Source organism: Podarcis liolepis (assembly GCF_965112155.1).
Source record: "Podarcis liolepis genome assembly, chromosome: 7".
NCBI classification, from domain to species: Eukaryota; Metazoa; Chordata; class Lepidosauria; order Squamata; family Lacertidae; genus Podarcis; species Podarcis liolepis.
The window spans coordinates 90,815,605-90,829,574 of NC_139561.1; the positions used below are offsets into that span (position 1 = coordinate 90,815,605).

The window sequence follows — 13,970 nt, forward strand, 5'->3', positions numbered from 1 at the left end:
CAGGTGCTGGGATGACAACTAACATCTCCACCCTCTTTAGGTGGAAGCTGGGAGCCCTGGACTATTTTCACATACTAGCCACACATCCTGTAGAATTTTATCGACACAATCGGAAGGAATTTCAGAAGCCAAAACGGCTGTAATGAAAAATACGACTTTCCAGTCCTCTGGCTCAAAAATGGCAACTAGGCATTCTGTTTTGGCGGCTGTAACCCTGGTTTCGGAAACCATCTGGCTTCTATATCTGAATTTCTAACACTGCTTAGCTGTGATTTCTGCATTGCAGGGGGGTTGGACTAGATGCCTTCCAATTCTGTAATTCCATTGCTATGCAAAAATCTTGACATCTTTCCGCAGGGCCTGCAAGACAGAGCTGTTCCGCCTGGCCTTTGGTTTGGACTCAGTCTGACCCTTATGTTTCCCTCCCCTTACGGTTTTGACTTTTAAAATAAGGCTGCATTTTAAATTGCATTTTAACCTGTATTTTAAATAGTTTTTCTTTTTCTTTTCTTATTATGTTTTTACTGAAAATTTATTGGTGTTAGCCACCCTAAACCCGGCTTCGGCCGGGGAGGGCGGGGTATAAATTATTATTATTATTATTATTATTATTATTATTATTATTATTATTAGGAAGATTAGCCTCTCTTGGTTTCCCTGCTCTTCCCGAGTTCTTCTGGCCTGGGAGCTGGGCTCTGGCCTCCCCCTGCTCACCTCTCCATCCCTGTCCCTTCCCACAGACTTCAGCTTGCCGCTGGATGCCTGCCCAGTTTCCACTGGTCTCGTTCTGGCTCAATGCTGCCCTGGCCCCAGGGAGTCTCCAGGCCCTGGTCGGTCACCCGTGTGACTGGCTGTGGGAGAATCCAAAACAGTCTCCAGAGACCGGGGCGGGGGGGGAGAGAAGCCCTGTCTCTTTCAGCTCCTAGGAGGGTCCATTTGGGCCTCCTCCTCAGCTCAGAGGAACTCTGAAAACAGACCTTGTGGAAGAGCAGAAGGACATTTCTATGTCTCTTTGGGGAGGGCAGGCTGGAGGGGGTCATTTTATCGCTTTCCATTCCTGTTGTTGTTTAGTCGTTTAGTCATGTCTGACTCTTCGTGACCCCCTGGACCAGAGCACGCCAGGCACTCCTGTCTTCCACTGCCTCCCACAGTTTCGTCAAACTCATGCTGGTAGCTTCAAGAACACTGTCCCACCATCTCGTCCTCTGTTGTCCCCTTCTTCTTCTGCCCTCCATCTTTCCCAGCATCAGGGTCTTTTCCAGGGAGTCTTCTCTTCTCCTGAGGTGGCCAAAGTCTTGGAGCCTCAGCTTCAGGATCTGTCCTTCCAGTGAGCACTCAGGGCTGGTTTCCTTCAGAATGGAGAGGTTTGATCTTCTTGCAGTCCATGGGACTCTCAAGTCTCCTCCAGCACCAGAATTCAAAAGCATCCATTCTTCGGCGATCAGCCTTCTTTATGGTCCAGCTCTCACTTCCATACATCACTACTGGGAAAACCATAGCTTTTACTATACGGACCTTTGTTGGCAGGGTGATGTCTCTGCTTTTTAAGATGCTGTCTAGGTTTTGTGACTCTCTCTAATTTGTTTGTTTGTAGTTAGGATGGGACTGAAGGATTGTGATGGGGTGGTTTGTAATATTCGGTGCCGTTAATTACGGACAGCAGGCAATCGTTTTGTTAGAAATATTCTATCATTTCTGTCCAAAGGAAACCCCCAAAATGATGGGTGATGCTGACTTCTGCCTCATCTCTCTCTCTCTCTCTCTCTCTCTCTCTGTCCCCCCCCCCCCCGCCGCCGCCGCCCCATACAGCTCTGCCACCAGTCGGGTGCCCCCTGCCTCCCCCTCCAGCCACAGCATCGCCACCTCGTCCACCTCCTCGGACCGCACCCGGCTGTCTCGCGGCACCAACATCCGCAGCACCTTCCACGGGGGCCAGGTGCGGGACCGGCGTGGGACCGGCGTTCAGAACGGGCCCCCCACCTCGCCCACGCTCTCCCACGAAGCCACCCCTCTGCCTCAGAGCCGCAGCCGCGCCACCTCCAACCTCTTCAGCAAGCTCACGTCGAAACTCACGCGGAGGTGAGCAGGCGGCCGCGACAAAGCGGGCAGGCGGGCGGGCGGGCGAAGAGGGTAATGAAATCGAGAACGCTGGCTGGGTGGTTGCCGCTCCCCGACTCCTCTTCCTCCCGCCCCCTGCCCCCCCAGTTTGATTTACTGCAATGCAGGGTGGATTTGATTTAAATCAAATTGATTTAAATTACGATTTAAATCACTAGTCAGTAAGACTTGGTTTAATTCATTAGTCAGTAAGACTTGGTTTAATTTACTAATCAGTAAGACTTGGTTTAATTCACTGGTAAGTAAGACTTGGTTTAAATCACTAGTCAGTAAGACTTAAAACGGCATACATGCATATATCTAAAAGCAAACAGGTACCGTATTTTTCGCCCTATAGGACGCACTTTTTCCCCTCCAAAAATGAAGGGGAAATGTGTGTGCGTCCTATGGGGCGAACGCAGGCTTTCGCTGAAGCCTGGAGAGCCCCACTGCCAGACCCACAAGCTCGGGCGACAGTGGGGAGGTGCAGCGCGCCTTTCCCGCTGTCCCCCGACTTGGTTGGAAGGCTGGGGGGGGGGGAAGAAGCCTGCTCCTCCCCGTCGCAAGCCCCGCAAACTCAGGAGACAGCGGGAGGCGCAGCGCGCCTTTCCCGCTGTCCCCCGACTTAGCTAGAAGGCTGGCGGGGGGGAGAAGCCTGCTCCTCCCCGTCACTAGCCCCGCAAATCGCTCTGGGTGCTGTTCTGGGGGCCCCGCGCCTGGGGGAGGGGGAAATAATTTTTCCCCCTTTATTTCCCCCCCCCCCAAAATCTAGGTGCATCCTATGGGCTGGTGTGTCCTATAGGGCAAAAAATACGGTAATTACAATGATTAAAGCAGTAAAAAGGGCACGGCGCCAGCCCTTTCATTAAAAGCAGTCAGTTCCCCAAAAGCCAGCTGGGAAAAGAAAGGCTTCACCTGGAGGACAGCAAGGTGGGGGCCAGCCTGGCTTCTCTTGGCAGGGAGTTCCAAAGTTGCCTGGAAGCAGCCACCACCGAGAAGGCCCTGCAAAGGTTTTGGGGGAAGGGGTCGTTTCCGATCAGTGCAGACCCTGCAAAACCTGAAATCCCGCAACGTCTCTTAGCACAGATGTTCTGGTGTGTGTGTTTGCTTCCTTGAAGGTTTTTGAGCAGAGGTTGGAAGGCCATCTGTCAGGGATGCTTTAGCTGAGATTCCAAGAAAAAGGCACGCCAAGAACTCAGGCCAATGTAAGTTTCAGTAGTGGGAGTGGTCCCTCCTCGCAAATCAATAGTCAATAGTAACAAAAAACTAATCCATTCAAAAGTATGTATTCTGGCAAGGATTACAAACTCAAATAGAGAAGACAAACTCTAACAGAGATTACAAACTCAAACTCATAAACATATGTATAACACAATAATTTGTTACAGAATTAGAAATAAGAGTTTATGAGTAGAAATAAGTTTATGTTAGTCCGTAGTCAGATTTGACGTGAAGGTCTTCATAGAGCAGGAGTCAGAAGTCAATTACAGTGGTGCCCCGCAAGACGAATGCCTCGCAAGACGGAAAACCCACTAGACGAAAGGGTTTTCCGTTTTGGAGGTGCTTCGCAAAAAGAATTTCCTATGGGCTTGCTTCGCAGGACGACAATGTCTTGCGAGTTCCTGCGGGGTTTTTTTCCTCCCCCCCCCTTTTTCCCAAGCCGCTAAACCACTTATCAGCTGATCCTAAGCCGCTAAGCCGCTTATCAGCTGATCCGCTAAGCCGCTTATCAGCTGATCCGCTAAGCCGCTAAACCGCTTATCAGCTGATCCGCTAAGCCGCTTAACAGCTGATCCGCTAAGCCGCTTAACAGCTGATCCGCTAAGCCGCTAAACCGCTTATCAGCTGATCCGCTAAGCCGCTTATCAGCTGATCCGCTAAGCCGCTAAACCGCTTATCAGCTGATCCGCTAAGCCGCTAATAGCGCTAATCCGCTAAGCCGCTAATCACAAGACGAAAAAACCGCAAGACGAAGAGACTCGCGGAACGGATTCTTTTCATCTTGCGAGGCACCACTGTATAGATTAGAAACCAGGACAGGGCCCTGTTTTGACGTATTCACCTTTATCAGCTGGAAGCATCAAATATTACATGAAAATACATTTAAATTCTAAATTATCATAAATTATAAAACAGTCATAAATTATAAAACAATACTATATAACATTTGGTTCCTTACCTAATTTTTAAAGGATCGTGTAAGTTTGAAGACTTTCGGATAAATATATCCTGTTATTTTCTACTGTTTTATAATTTATGATCATTTAGAATTTAAAAGTTTCTAATCTAATAGATTCTCTATTTGAGTTTGTAATCCTTGTCATTATACATACTTTTGAACGGATTAGTTTTTGTTACTATTGATTATTGATTTGCGAGGAGGGACCACTCCCACTATTAAAACTTACATTGGCCAGAGTTGGTGTGCTTTTTTCTTGGTATATTTAATAACGAGAACTCCAATTTATTTATCGTTAGCTGAGATTCCTGCATTTCAGGGGACTAGACTAGATGATTCTTGGGGTCCCTTCCAACTCTACAAACCTTTGATATTATGATTTGTCTTTTGGTTGCACTGCAAGTCCTCCATGCAGCCGTCGTGTCGGTCGAGTCGCAGAACGGCTAGCAAAACAGAGCCAGTGTGGTGTAGTGGTTAAGAGCAGTAGTCACGTAATCTGGGTAACCGGGTTCGCGTCTCCGCTCCTCCACTTGCAGCTGCTGGGTGACCTTGGGCCAGTCACACTTCTTTGAAGTCTCTCAGCCCCACTCACCTCACAGAGTGTTTGTTGTGGGGGAGGAAGGGAAAGGAGATTGTTAGCCGCTTTGAGACTCCTGAAGGGGAGTGAAAGGCGGGATATCAAATCCAAACTCTTCTTCTTCTTCTTCTGAATCTGCCACAGACAAAAAATTCCTGCGGCCATGTTCATGGCGGGTGTTTTAAAGTCTCTTTAAACCGCCACCGCTTCCCCCAAAGAGTTCTGGGAGATGTAGTGTAACCTTCTTAGACTTTGCCGACTGGTAGGGTCTGCGTTGCTCCCGGGAGAGAGAAAGGAAGTCAAATGACACCGAGGTTTGGTTCAGAGAAAGAGTTTATTCTGCTCTTCGGATAGCAGAAGGCACTTGCGTGGTCAGTCCACAGCAAGTCCAAAGAAATGAGAAATTTCATGCAGTATATATATCCTCCAGGCACCCTCTCCCATCTTCCCCAGGAATCCAACCACGTCAGCTTATACACGTAAGTTGACATCCATGACCATAAAAGGTTGTTCCTGTTCCTATACTCTTATCTTGGGGCAGGAGGTCACCAACTCTAAGAGCACTCCTGGCGCCGTTCCCGGGTCTCTTGTCAGACCTGACAAGGTCTGTGCGTCTTTGTGTTCAGGATGTAAGATAAGACCCAGACGTGTCATCTCTGCTCCACTCGGAACTGGCAAGGCCATCCATTGCCGTCACGGACTGATAAAGGAGAGGGCTTTGAGCACTTGTTTATACAGCTGGCTTTCTGTTAACACATTGGCTCAAGAGCTCAAGTTAATGCATTTTAGAAATGCTCCCTTAGAGGAGGAAAAATGAGGATTTGGGGTCCCGTTTCAGACTGACTGCACCCATTCCATCAGTAGCTTGTTAAGTGTGACGAGATTTTGTTAGGGGGGGTGTCCAAATTCTCTTCCCAGAGCTACCAGCGTGGTTTGATAATCAGATCTGACGAGGAACCCTGGGAATTGAAACTCCGGGACTTGGCTCTCTCGGCCCACGAGGTGCCGGTTCCGATTCTTGCACTGCATCGGGGTTGGGCTAGATGACCTTTGGAGGGTCCCAGCTGTATGATCCTGTCCCCTTCCCCCTCCCCCATTTGGAGGTGTTTCTGCTGGAAGGAAGAGATTGCTCTCCCCACTAACCATAGCTGTCAACGTTTCCCTTTTTAAGGGAAATTCCCTTATTCCGAATAGGATTCCTCGCAAGAAAAGGGGAAAGTTGACACTAACCTCTCTTGCTCCCTTCTCCTCCTCCTCCTGCTGCTGCTATCGCTTTCCCCTCTGTGCTGGTTTCATTCTGCTTTTCTCTGTTTTCAGGGTCACTCTTGACCCATCTAAGCGCCAGAATTCTAACAGGTGTGTCTCGGGTGCTTCCATTCCTCAAGGATCTAAAATCAGTAAGTCCGGCTGCCTTTTCTTCTTCGCTGGGGGTGCTGGGGGGGAAGCCTTGCCTGCCTGCCTCCAGCCCCTTCCCCTCCTGCCCCCTCCCCACTTGCTCCCCCCCCCCAAATCCCATAAAAGCTTTTGCTTCTTTCTCGCTTGACTAGAAATCTAGACGTTCCCCCCCCAAAAAAAGTGTGTTGTTCGGGGCTTAGCTTCTAACACGAGTGCTTGGCGGGGTAGAAGGGGCTCCCCCACTCCACCCCCCACCCCCCGCTTCCAATCCCGGAAGCCCCTCGGCCCCCTCAATCCTGGATGGCTGCGGAAAGGCGCTCTGCACGTTCTCAAAAGCACTCTCTTCCTTACATTCCAGGTCTGAGCTAAGCTCTATGGCTCCACCCCCTCCCCGGGAGCTCTTAAGCAAGGCTGGGTAAGAGCCAGGCCAGGAGGATAGCTGGGCTAGCCGAGAGATAGCGTGGTGTAGTGGTTAGAGTGGCGGGGAGAGAGAGAGAGACCAGGGTTCGAATCCCCTGCCCGGCCCCGCTTGGCTGTGAAGCTCAGGGCGTGACCCCCGGGCCCAGTCGCTGCTAGCCTGCCTCCCAGGGTTGTTGTAGTGGGGGGGGGGGTTAAATGAGGAGGCAGAGAACCATGGGGTTGCCGCCTTGAGAAATAAATATGCAAGAAATAAAATAATGAACGAAGAATAGTTTGCACCACACCATATCTCAGCAGCGCAGAGGGGCTTGTGAGACCGGCCGAATGCCCCTTTACATTGTTGACACAAGTTCCAGGCTGGGGAGAAGGCCCTTCTCCCTGAAGCACTGGCTTTCTCCTTGCGGTGCGTTCCCCTCCCCAAGCCCCAGCCGGTATCAGCCATGTGATCCCACCCCCCCACAAATGCAGTTGGAAGTGGTACAGCCCTCATGCAGGTAGAAGAGCCCCAATCCCCGGGGAAGGTCTCTGATGCAGCCTCACTTAGCTGCCATTCCCAGCCTTGCAAGGGGGTTGGGCTGGATGACCTCTGGGGGTCCCAACTCCACGGTTCTGTGGCTCAGCCAGGGAAGGTTGGGCTCTCTCCTCACAGGGAAGGTTTGAGGGCGGGGCTCTCGGTCCCTCCACCTCTCTCCTGGCCCGGGTTCAAGGTTCCCCCGGCGGCTGGGAAGGGGGAAAGAGCCTGCCCACTCTTTGGTCCACCTCCCCACCCTCGGCCGTGCCTTCTTCATCACTCTCCTCTTCTTCCTCTTTCCAGGGTCGCAGACGAACCTGAGAGAATCAGGGGACCTGCGCTCACAAGGTGGGTACCCGGCACCCTCGCCGTCAGGGTCATTCATTCTTTTTTTATTTTTATTTTTTTTTAGAGCACAATTTTTATTAATTTAAAAAGACTACTGCGGGTGGCGCTGTGGGTAAAACCTCAGTGCCTAGGGATTGCCGATCGCATGGTCAGCGTTTCAAGTCCCCGCAGCGGGGTGAGCTCCCGTCTTTCGGTCCCTGCTCCTGCCAACCTAGCGTTCGAAAGCACACCAGTGCAAGTAGATAAATAGGTACCACTCCGGCGGGAAGGTAAACAGCATTTCCATGCGCTGCTCTGGTTCGCCAGAAGTGGCTTAGTCATGCTGGCTACATGACCCGGAAGTTGTACGCCAGCTCCCTCGGCCAGTAAAGCGAGATGAGCGCCGCAACCCCAGAGTCAGCCACGACTGGACCTAAGGGACAGGGGTCCCTTTACCTTTACCTTTACCTTTACCTTTACCTTTACCTTTACCTTTACCTTTACCAGCTTTTAGTACAGTTCCATGCAGTAGCTTCAATACAGGTGTACAGCAACAATCTCGTAAAAGTCAGTTAAAGAGAAAGATTGCAAGGAAGGGTTGTGGTTTTTTTCTCTTTTATTTTGAAAGAGTAAGAAGAAAGCAAGATGAACTGGGAATGTATCAAGTTGTTTAATCACAGTTCTCCAGAGCTTTTGCTTTAGTTTAAACAAAACCTATGCAACTATACATTGTGACATTATGTTAGGGAAAATAGGGGGGAAACACTGTGGAAAACACTTGTTGCGAATTCTGACTGGAAGTCAGGGTGATTCATTTGTTTGCAGAAATATTTGAAGGCCTCTGTGTCAGGGATATATATATATATAAATATATACACAGCTTGCAACAATGAGAATATAATATAAAACCATACAATGAAAACCATATTTAAAAAGTTAGAATCTGAAATCAGTTAGCCGAAGTAGAAGGATGTATTCTTGCATAGGGCTGGTGGAATAGAGACAAATTTCAGCAGGCATTAGAAAGTTGGCACAGAGGAACTATTTTCTTCTTCTCTTCTCCTTTTCCTTCTCTTCCTTTTCTGTTTCTTTGTTTTCTTCTCTTCCTTCTGCTTGCTTCTCTTCTGTTTATCTTCTTTAGTTTGGTTTTCATTGTATCTTATGTTAAAGACTCTCAATAGAATTGATTTTAAACGAAAGTAGGCCCGCAAGGCGACTTTCGGATCTCTAGTGGCAGAGAGTTCCACGGAACCTGGGCCAGCTCCAAAGTGCAGCTGCCAGCCCACAAAAAAAAGTCAATTTCCTACAAGCGCAGAACATGTGTTAGGCGGCACCTGCCAATCATCGGGGCCAAGCGGGCACATGTGGTTTGTGTGCCCTAAACATCTCTCCCTCTCAGTATGCCGATGACACCCAACTCTATCTGTTGATGGATGGCCATCCTGACTCGGCCCCAGACACACTGATCAGATGTTTGGAAGCTGTGGCTGGATGGTTACGTGGGAGCCGGTTGAAGTTAAATCCTTCGAAGACAGAGGTCCTTTGGCTGGGTCGGGACGATATGGGATTGGGGGGGCAACTCCCATCTCTTGCGGGGGCGCAATTAGTGCCAGCAACGTCCGTTAAGAGTTTGGGTGTAATCTTCGACACCTCCCTTTCCATGGAGGCGCAGATTGCAGCTATAACAAAGGCGGCATTTTTTCATCTCCGCCAAGCTAAGCAGTTGGCTCCTTACCTCTCTTGCCCTGACCTAGCCACTGTGATCCACGCGACGGTCACCTCCAGACTGGATTACTGTAACTCGCTCTACGTGGGGCTGCCCTTGAGACTGACCCAGAAACTCCAGTGGGTGCAGAATGCCGCAGCGAGACTCCTTACGGGGTCCTCGCCGCGGGATCACACTCACCCGGTGCTATACCAGCTGCACTGGCTCCCGGTGGAGTACAGGATCAGGTTCAAGGTGCTGGTTTTAACCTTTAAAGCCCTATACAGCCTAGGACCCTCGTACCTACGGGACCGCCTCTCCTGATATGTCCCATGGAGGACCTTATGGTCTTCAAATAAAAACATCTTGGAGATCCTGGGCCACAGGGAGGTTAGGCTGGCCTCGACCAGAGCCAGGGCTTTTTCGGCCGTGGACCCGATCTGGTGGAACACTCTGTCCCAAGAGACTAGGGCCCTGCGGGACTTGACATCTTTCTGCAGTGTCTGCAAGACGGAGCTGTTCCACCAGGCCTTTGGCCAAGGCACAGTCTGACCCCCTCCTTTGGTCACCCACACAGACGTCTGGCCCAGTGGTTGCCATTAATTTGATTTTGAATTGATTTTTAGAATGAATTGACTTTAGAATCCTGTGTTACTTTTATTGTTGTTAGCCGCTCTGAGCCCGGCTTTGGCTGGGGAGGGCTGGATATACCATATTTTTTGCTCTATAAGACTCACTTTTTCCCTCCTAAAAAGTAAGGGGAAATGTGTGTGCGTCTTATGGAGCGAATGCAGGCTGTGCAGCTGTCCCAGAAGCCAGAACAGCAAGAGGGATTGCTGCTCTCACTGCGCAGCGATCCCTCTTGCTGTTCTGGCTTCTGAGATTCAGAATATTTTTTTCCTTGTTTTCCTCCTCCAAAAACTAGGTGCGTCTTGTGGTCTGGTGCGTCTTATATAGCGAAAAATACGGTAAATAAACTTTTGTTATTATTTATTATTATTCTTTCCCCTGCGCAGTTGCAATCTACCTTGGCATCAAAAGGAAGCAGAACCCCGGCTGCTCCGATTTACCTGGAATGTGAAGCTGACCAGCACCCGCTCAGCTGAGGCCATTCTGGCTGCCCTCCGCCAGGCCACGGACTCCGCCAGCTGCTGCTGCCGCCAGACGGAGCCCTTCGTCCTGTCCTGCACCCACGAGAAGAGCCCCAGCGAGCACTTCTGCTCCTTCGAGGTGGAGGTGTGTCGCCTTCAGCGCCTGGGCGGCCTCCACGGCGTCCTCTTCCGGCGCCAGGCGGGCACCTCTCTGGCCTTCCGCACCCTGGTGGCTAAAATCTCGGACCAGCTGCAACTCTAGGGCAGGGGCACAGCGCTGGCTGGCGGGGCTTCCTCCTTCTGCGCCAACCCCACGGGCTGTTGGGGGGCCAGAGAGGGGGCGTGACCCTCGGACACCCTCTCCGTTGCGTCACCCCGAGGGCTTTCATCTGGGGCCTGATCCTGCTGCCTGATAGTACAAGGAGCTGCTCTTGGAGGCCTCCCACCGGCCTGCCCGCTGCGCTAGGGGTTGTGGGGTTGGGGGAGGGAAAAGAGGGGGGCGTTGAGGAAAGGGGGTCATGCTACCACCACCACCGGGGCCGGCCTCACCCTTGCCACCATACCTGGCCCAAGGATTGCCTCTAGGGGGGTCCCCGGATCGCCCCAGGGGGGTCCTCAGCTGCTGCGGGAATCTTAAAGGGGGAGCTCTCTCTTTCTCGGCCTGCCTCCCTTCCAAAGTTTTTTTTTGGGGGGGGGCTTTACTCAGTTAACTAGCAGACGCATGGCATGGGGAGCTTTGAAAGCAAAAGGGGGGTCTTTGGCAAATTGTGGTGTTGGAGACCCCTCTCCTACCCACTTTGCCCATTGCAGGAGAGAGTGTAGGAACTGGGATCCGTGCAAAGCAGGTCTCTATCAGAGACCCTTGAGACCCGGGTATAGGGCAGTATATAAATTCAATAAAATAATAATAATAATTTTGGTGTCCCCCCCTCCCCGGCCCCCCGCTTCCATCCATTGGCAAATGCTACACCCAGAAGTTGCAAACTTTCCCTCTGGCAAACCACTTTTTTGGACGGGTGTCTGAATTCCAGCTCCATTTTAGTATTTGGGACACAATTATGTCTCTGGCTGATGCAAATCCCAGTTCTTTGCCGGGGGGGGGGCGGCTGTTCGATTGCCAGAGAAGCCCGTGGCCACAAAGCAAAATCTGCCAAAGTCTTTCTGGAGCAGGGAGGGGGGACCCCGGCCTTTAGCCAAACTTGGGGGGCAATGTTGCCAAAAGAGGATATCCTCTTGCCCAGGCAGTGGTGGTGAGAAACAGGGGGAGAGTTGGGAGGTCCTGGGGCTGGTGTGACCCCGTCTTGCCGAGGGGCTGGCTTGGCCTACGAGGGCAGTTTTGGGTCCCGGTTGGTGCTCAGCCCCCTGGCTGCAGGATACGGCGGCAGCCATTCAACCGGTGCAGCAGCCGTGGTGGTCGAAGGCCGCTGAGCTTCTTCTCCTCTCGGGGAGGGTGGGTTGGGGGTTTGGGTTTTGGCTTCTCCTGTTGAACTTCCCCCGCAGTGCACCAAGGCCTTCAGTGGCGGGCCGGCCCCCTCACCGCCATTCCCCACCAGCCCTACATCGCTAGACACACTCGCAAACCAGAACCCCGGTGCTGAGACGGCCTTCTGGAGAGGAGGCTGGCCCTCCCGGCGGTCGCTTCAAGGGCTCAGATCCATCGTCCTGACAGCTGGGGCCCCCGCCAGAGCTGGTGCAACGTTGGGGGGGTTGCGGCTCCCCTCAGGAGGGGAGGGGGCAGCGTCCACCCCCCTCCCCAAAAAGAAAAGGCTGCTTCTCGCACACCGGACAAATGGGCATTGCACACTGGTTCGGGCACGGCCGCCATGCTCCCTGCCTTCTCTTCCTCGCCTGGGAAATGGGCTCAGCGGAGTGGAGGGGGCCTTGCGGCCAGCACTCCCCACATCCCGGGGCGGAGGAGAGGGGCAGCCTGGTCTCTGGTGGTGGGGCGGCTTAGAGGGGGGGTCCTGGTGGAGCTCACGGGCGACAGTGGCGACGCTAAATTCGGCAGCTCTGGCGGGGAGAAATTTTAAGAGGGTTTCCTTCCTCCTGCCCCCTTTTCCCCCTTGCTCCTTTCGCCTCACCCCACTTCTGTACACTGGGTCCCCCTGCTGTGACCTCCCCCCCTTCCTCCCGGACCCTGCCTCTTTGGGGGCACACCCCTCCCCATCTGTACAGACTCCCCTGTAAATAATTGTCCGGTTAGCCCCCGTTATCATTGGGTTAGCGATATTATTAAATGAGCCCACCCTTTAGCCTTGGGACGATTGTAAGTTATTCCGGCCCCAGAGCGACAGTTCTGTACCAAACCCTTAATAAACGTAGAAAGCCTCCGCCCGTCGTCTTCTCTGCCTCGTCCGCTCCTGAGCCGCTTCGCTCGTCCGCGGGGGTGGAATGGGGCTCAAAGCGGCCCTTGCTGGAAACTGAAGGGAACCCCAAAGGTCATCCAGCCCAACCCCACTTCTCAACGGAGAGGTAGAGTCCGTGGAACTCACACCCTTTGTGTGCCTGAGGAGGTGTGTCTCTGTTTGTGTGTTTGTGTCTTGGGATCACTCGGTTTTGAGAGCAGCCCTCTGCCCATGTTCAGAGGTGCTCTGCTTCCTTCTCGTATTTGGCGTGGGGGGGGGGTTGAAACAGGACTCTGTTTCCAAGGAGTGTCTGAGAAGGACCTAGATCGGCTTCTCCTGCTCTTGCCCTTCTATGTCGGGGTATACTGCCCCTCCCAATGGAGGCTCCACTGAACCATTGCAGCTACAATAACCCCCAAGAGGCGGACGTGTGTTTAAACCACTTCTAGAGATGTCTCAGCCGGTGCCCAAAATCGCCCCCCACGGCAGCAAACTCCACAAATAGGTGCTGTGTTGCGTGGCGAAAAGGCCCGTTTTTGAATCTCTCGCTTTTGGGGTTTGCTGACCTGGCCTCTGGCGGGGTTACAAGACTTGCGGAGAGCTCCTCCCGTACGTTTGTGGGTACTGGGTTGAGTGCGGGGTTGCCACTGGGGTACTTTTGACGCTTTGGGGACAGCTGGTGTGTGATGGGGAAGAGCTGAACTGAGACAAGGGACGCACACTGTAAGCTCCCCGGCTCACAGCCTAGTAACCCTTCCTAAACATCAGGACGTCAAAACCCCAGCCCTGTGAAACTCTTGATGCTGGTGATGGCAGGGAACGTCTGTAGGATCCTGCCACTCACACCTTCATAATCTCTTCTCTCCAAGCTGGGCTACCCAGTGCCCATCTGCTCCAGAATCCTCACCGCAGCCAAATGTCCCTAAGGACCTAGGAGCCGAGATAGACTGCCTCTGGACCTGGAGGTTTTCTAGGTACATAAGGTTCGCCCTGCTCTACCAAAAAATGGCCCCTGCAAGGCCAGCATTCACTTCTCACAGTGGCCAGCCAAAACCTGCAAACAGGTTTGCAACTCGTATCCAGACGCACTGCTTCCTCGTTTGGTGGCAGCAGGTAATTCATAGCCCTTGTCAAAAGGTAAAGGGACCCCTGACCATTAGGTCCAGTCATGGCCGACTCTGGGGTTGCGGCGCTCATCTCGCTTTACTGGCCGAGGGAGCCGGCGTGCAGCTTCAGGGTCACGTGGCCAGCATGACTAAGCCGCTTCTGGCGAACCAGAGCAGCACACGGAAACGCCATTTACCTTCCCACTGGAGCGGTACC

General features: G+C 52.4%; 1 protein-coding gene across 6 annotated transcripts in view; it reads left to right on the forward strand.

The window, feature by feature from the left end:
- Positions 1 to 12,632, forward strand: part of MARK4 (microtubule affinity regulating kinase 4) — a 74,472-nt gene extending 61,840 nt beyond the window's left edge. For 3 of the 6 annotated variants that reach the window (XM_083516157.1, XM_083516159.1, XM_083516158.1), the window contains exons 15-17: positions 1,810 to 2,079; positions 7,483 to 7,527; positions 10,228 to 12,632. In XM_083516157.1, coding sequence (XP_083372283.1) covers positions 1,810 to 2,079; positions 7,483 to 7,527; positions 10,228 to 10,564 — 652 coding nt within the window. In that variant the 3' untranslated portion in view covers positions 10,565 to 12,632. Of the gene's footprint in view, positions 1 to 1,809; positions 2,080 to 6,170; positions 6,251 to 6,606; positions 6,664 to 7,482; positions 7,528 to 10,227 lie in introns of those variants that run through there. The other 3 variants (XM_083516161.1, XM_083516160.1, XM_083516162.1) reach the window with 3 other exon arrangements.
- The last annotated feature ends 1,338 nt before the right edge of the window (positions 12,633 to 13,970 follow it).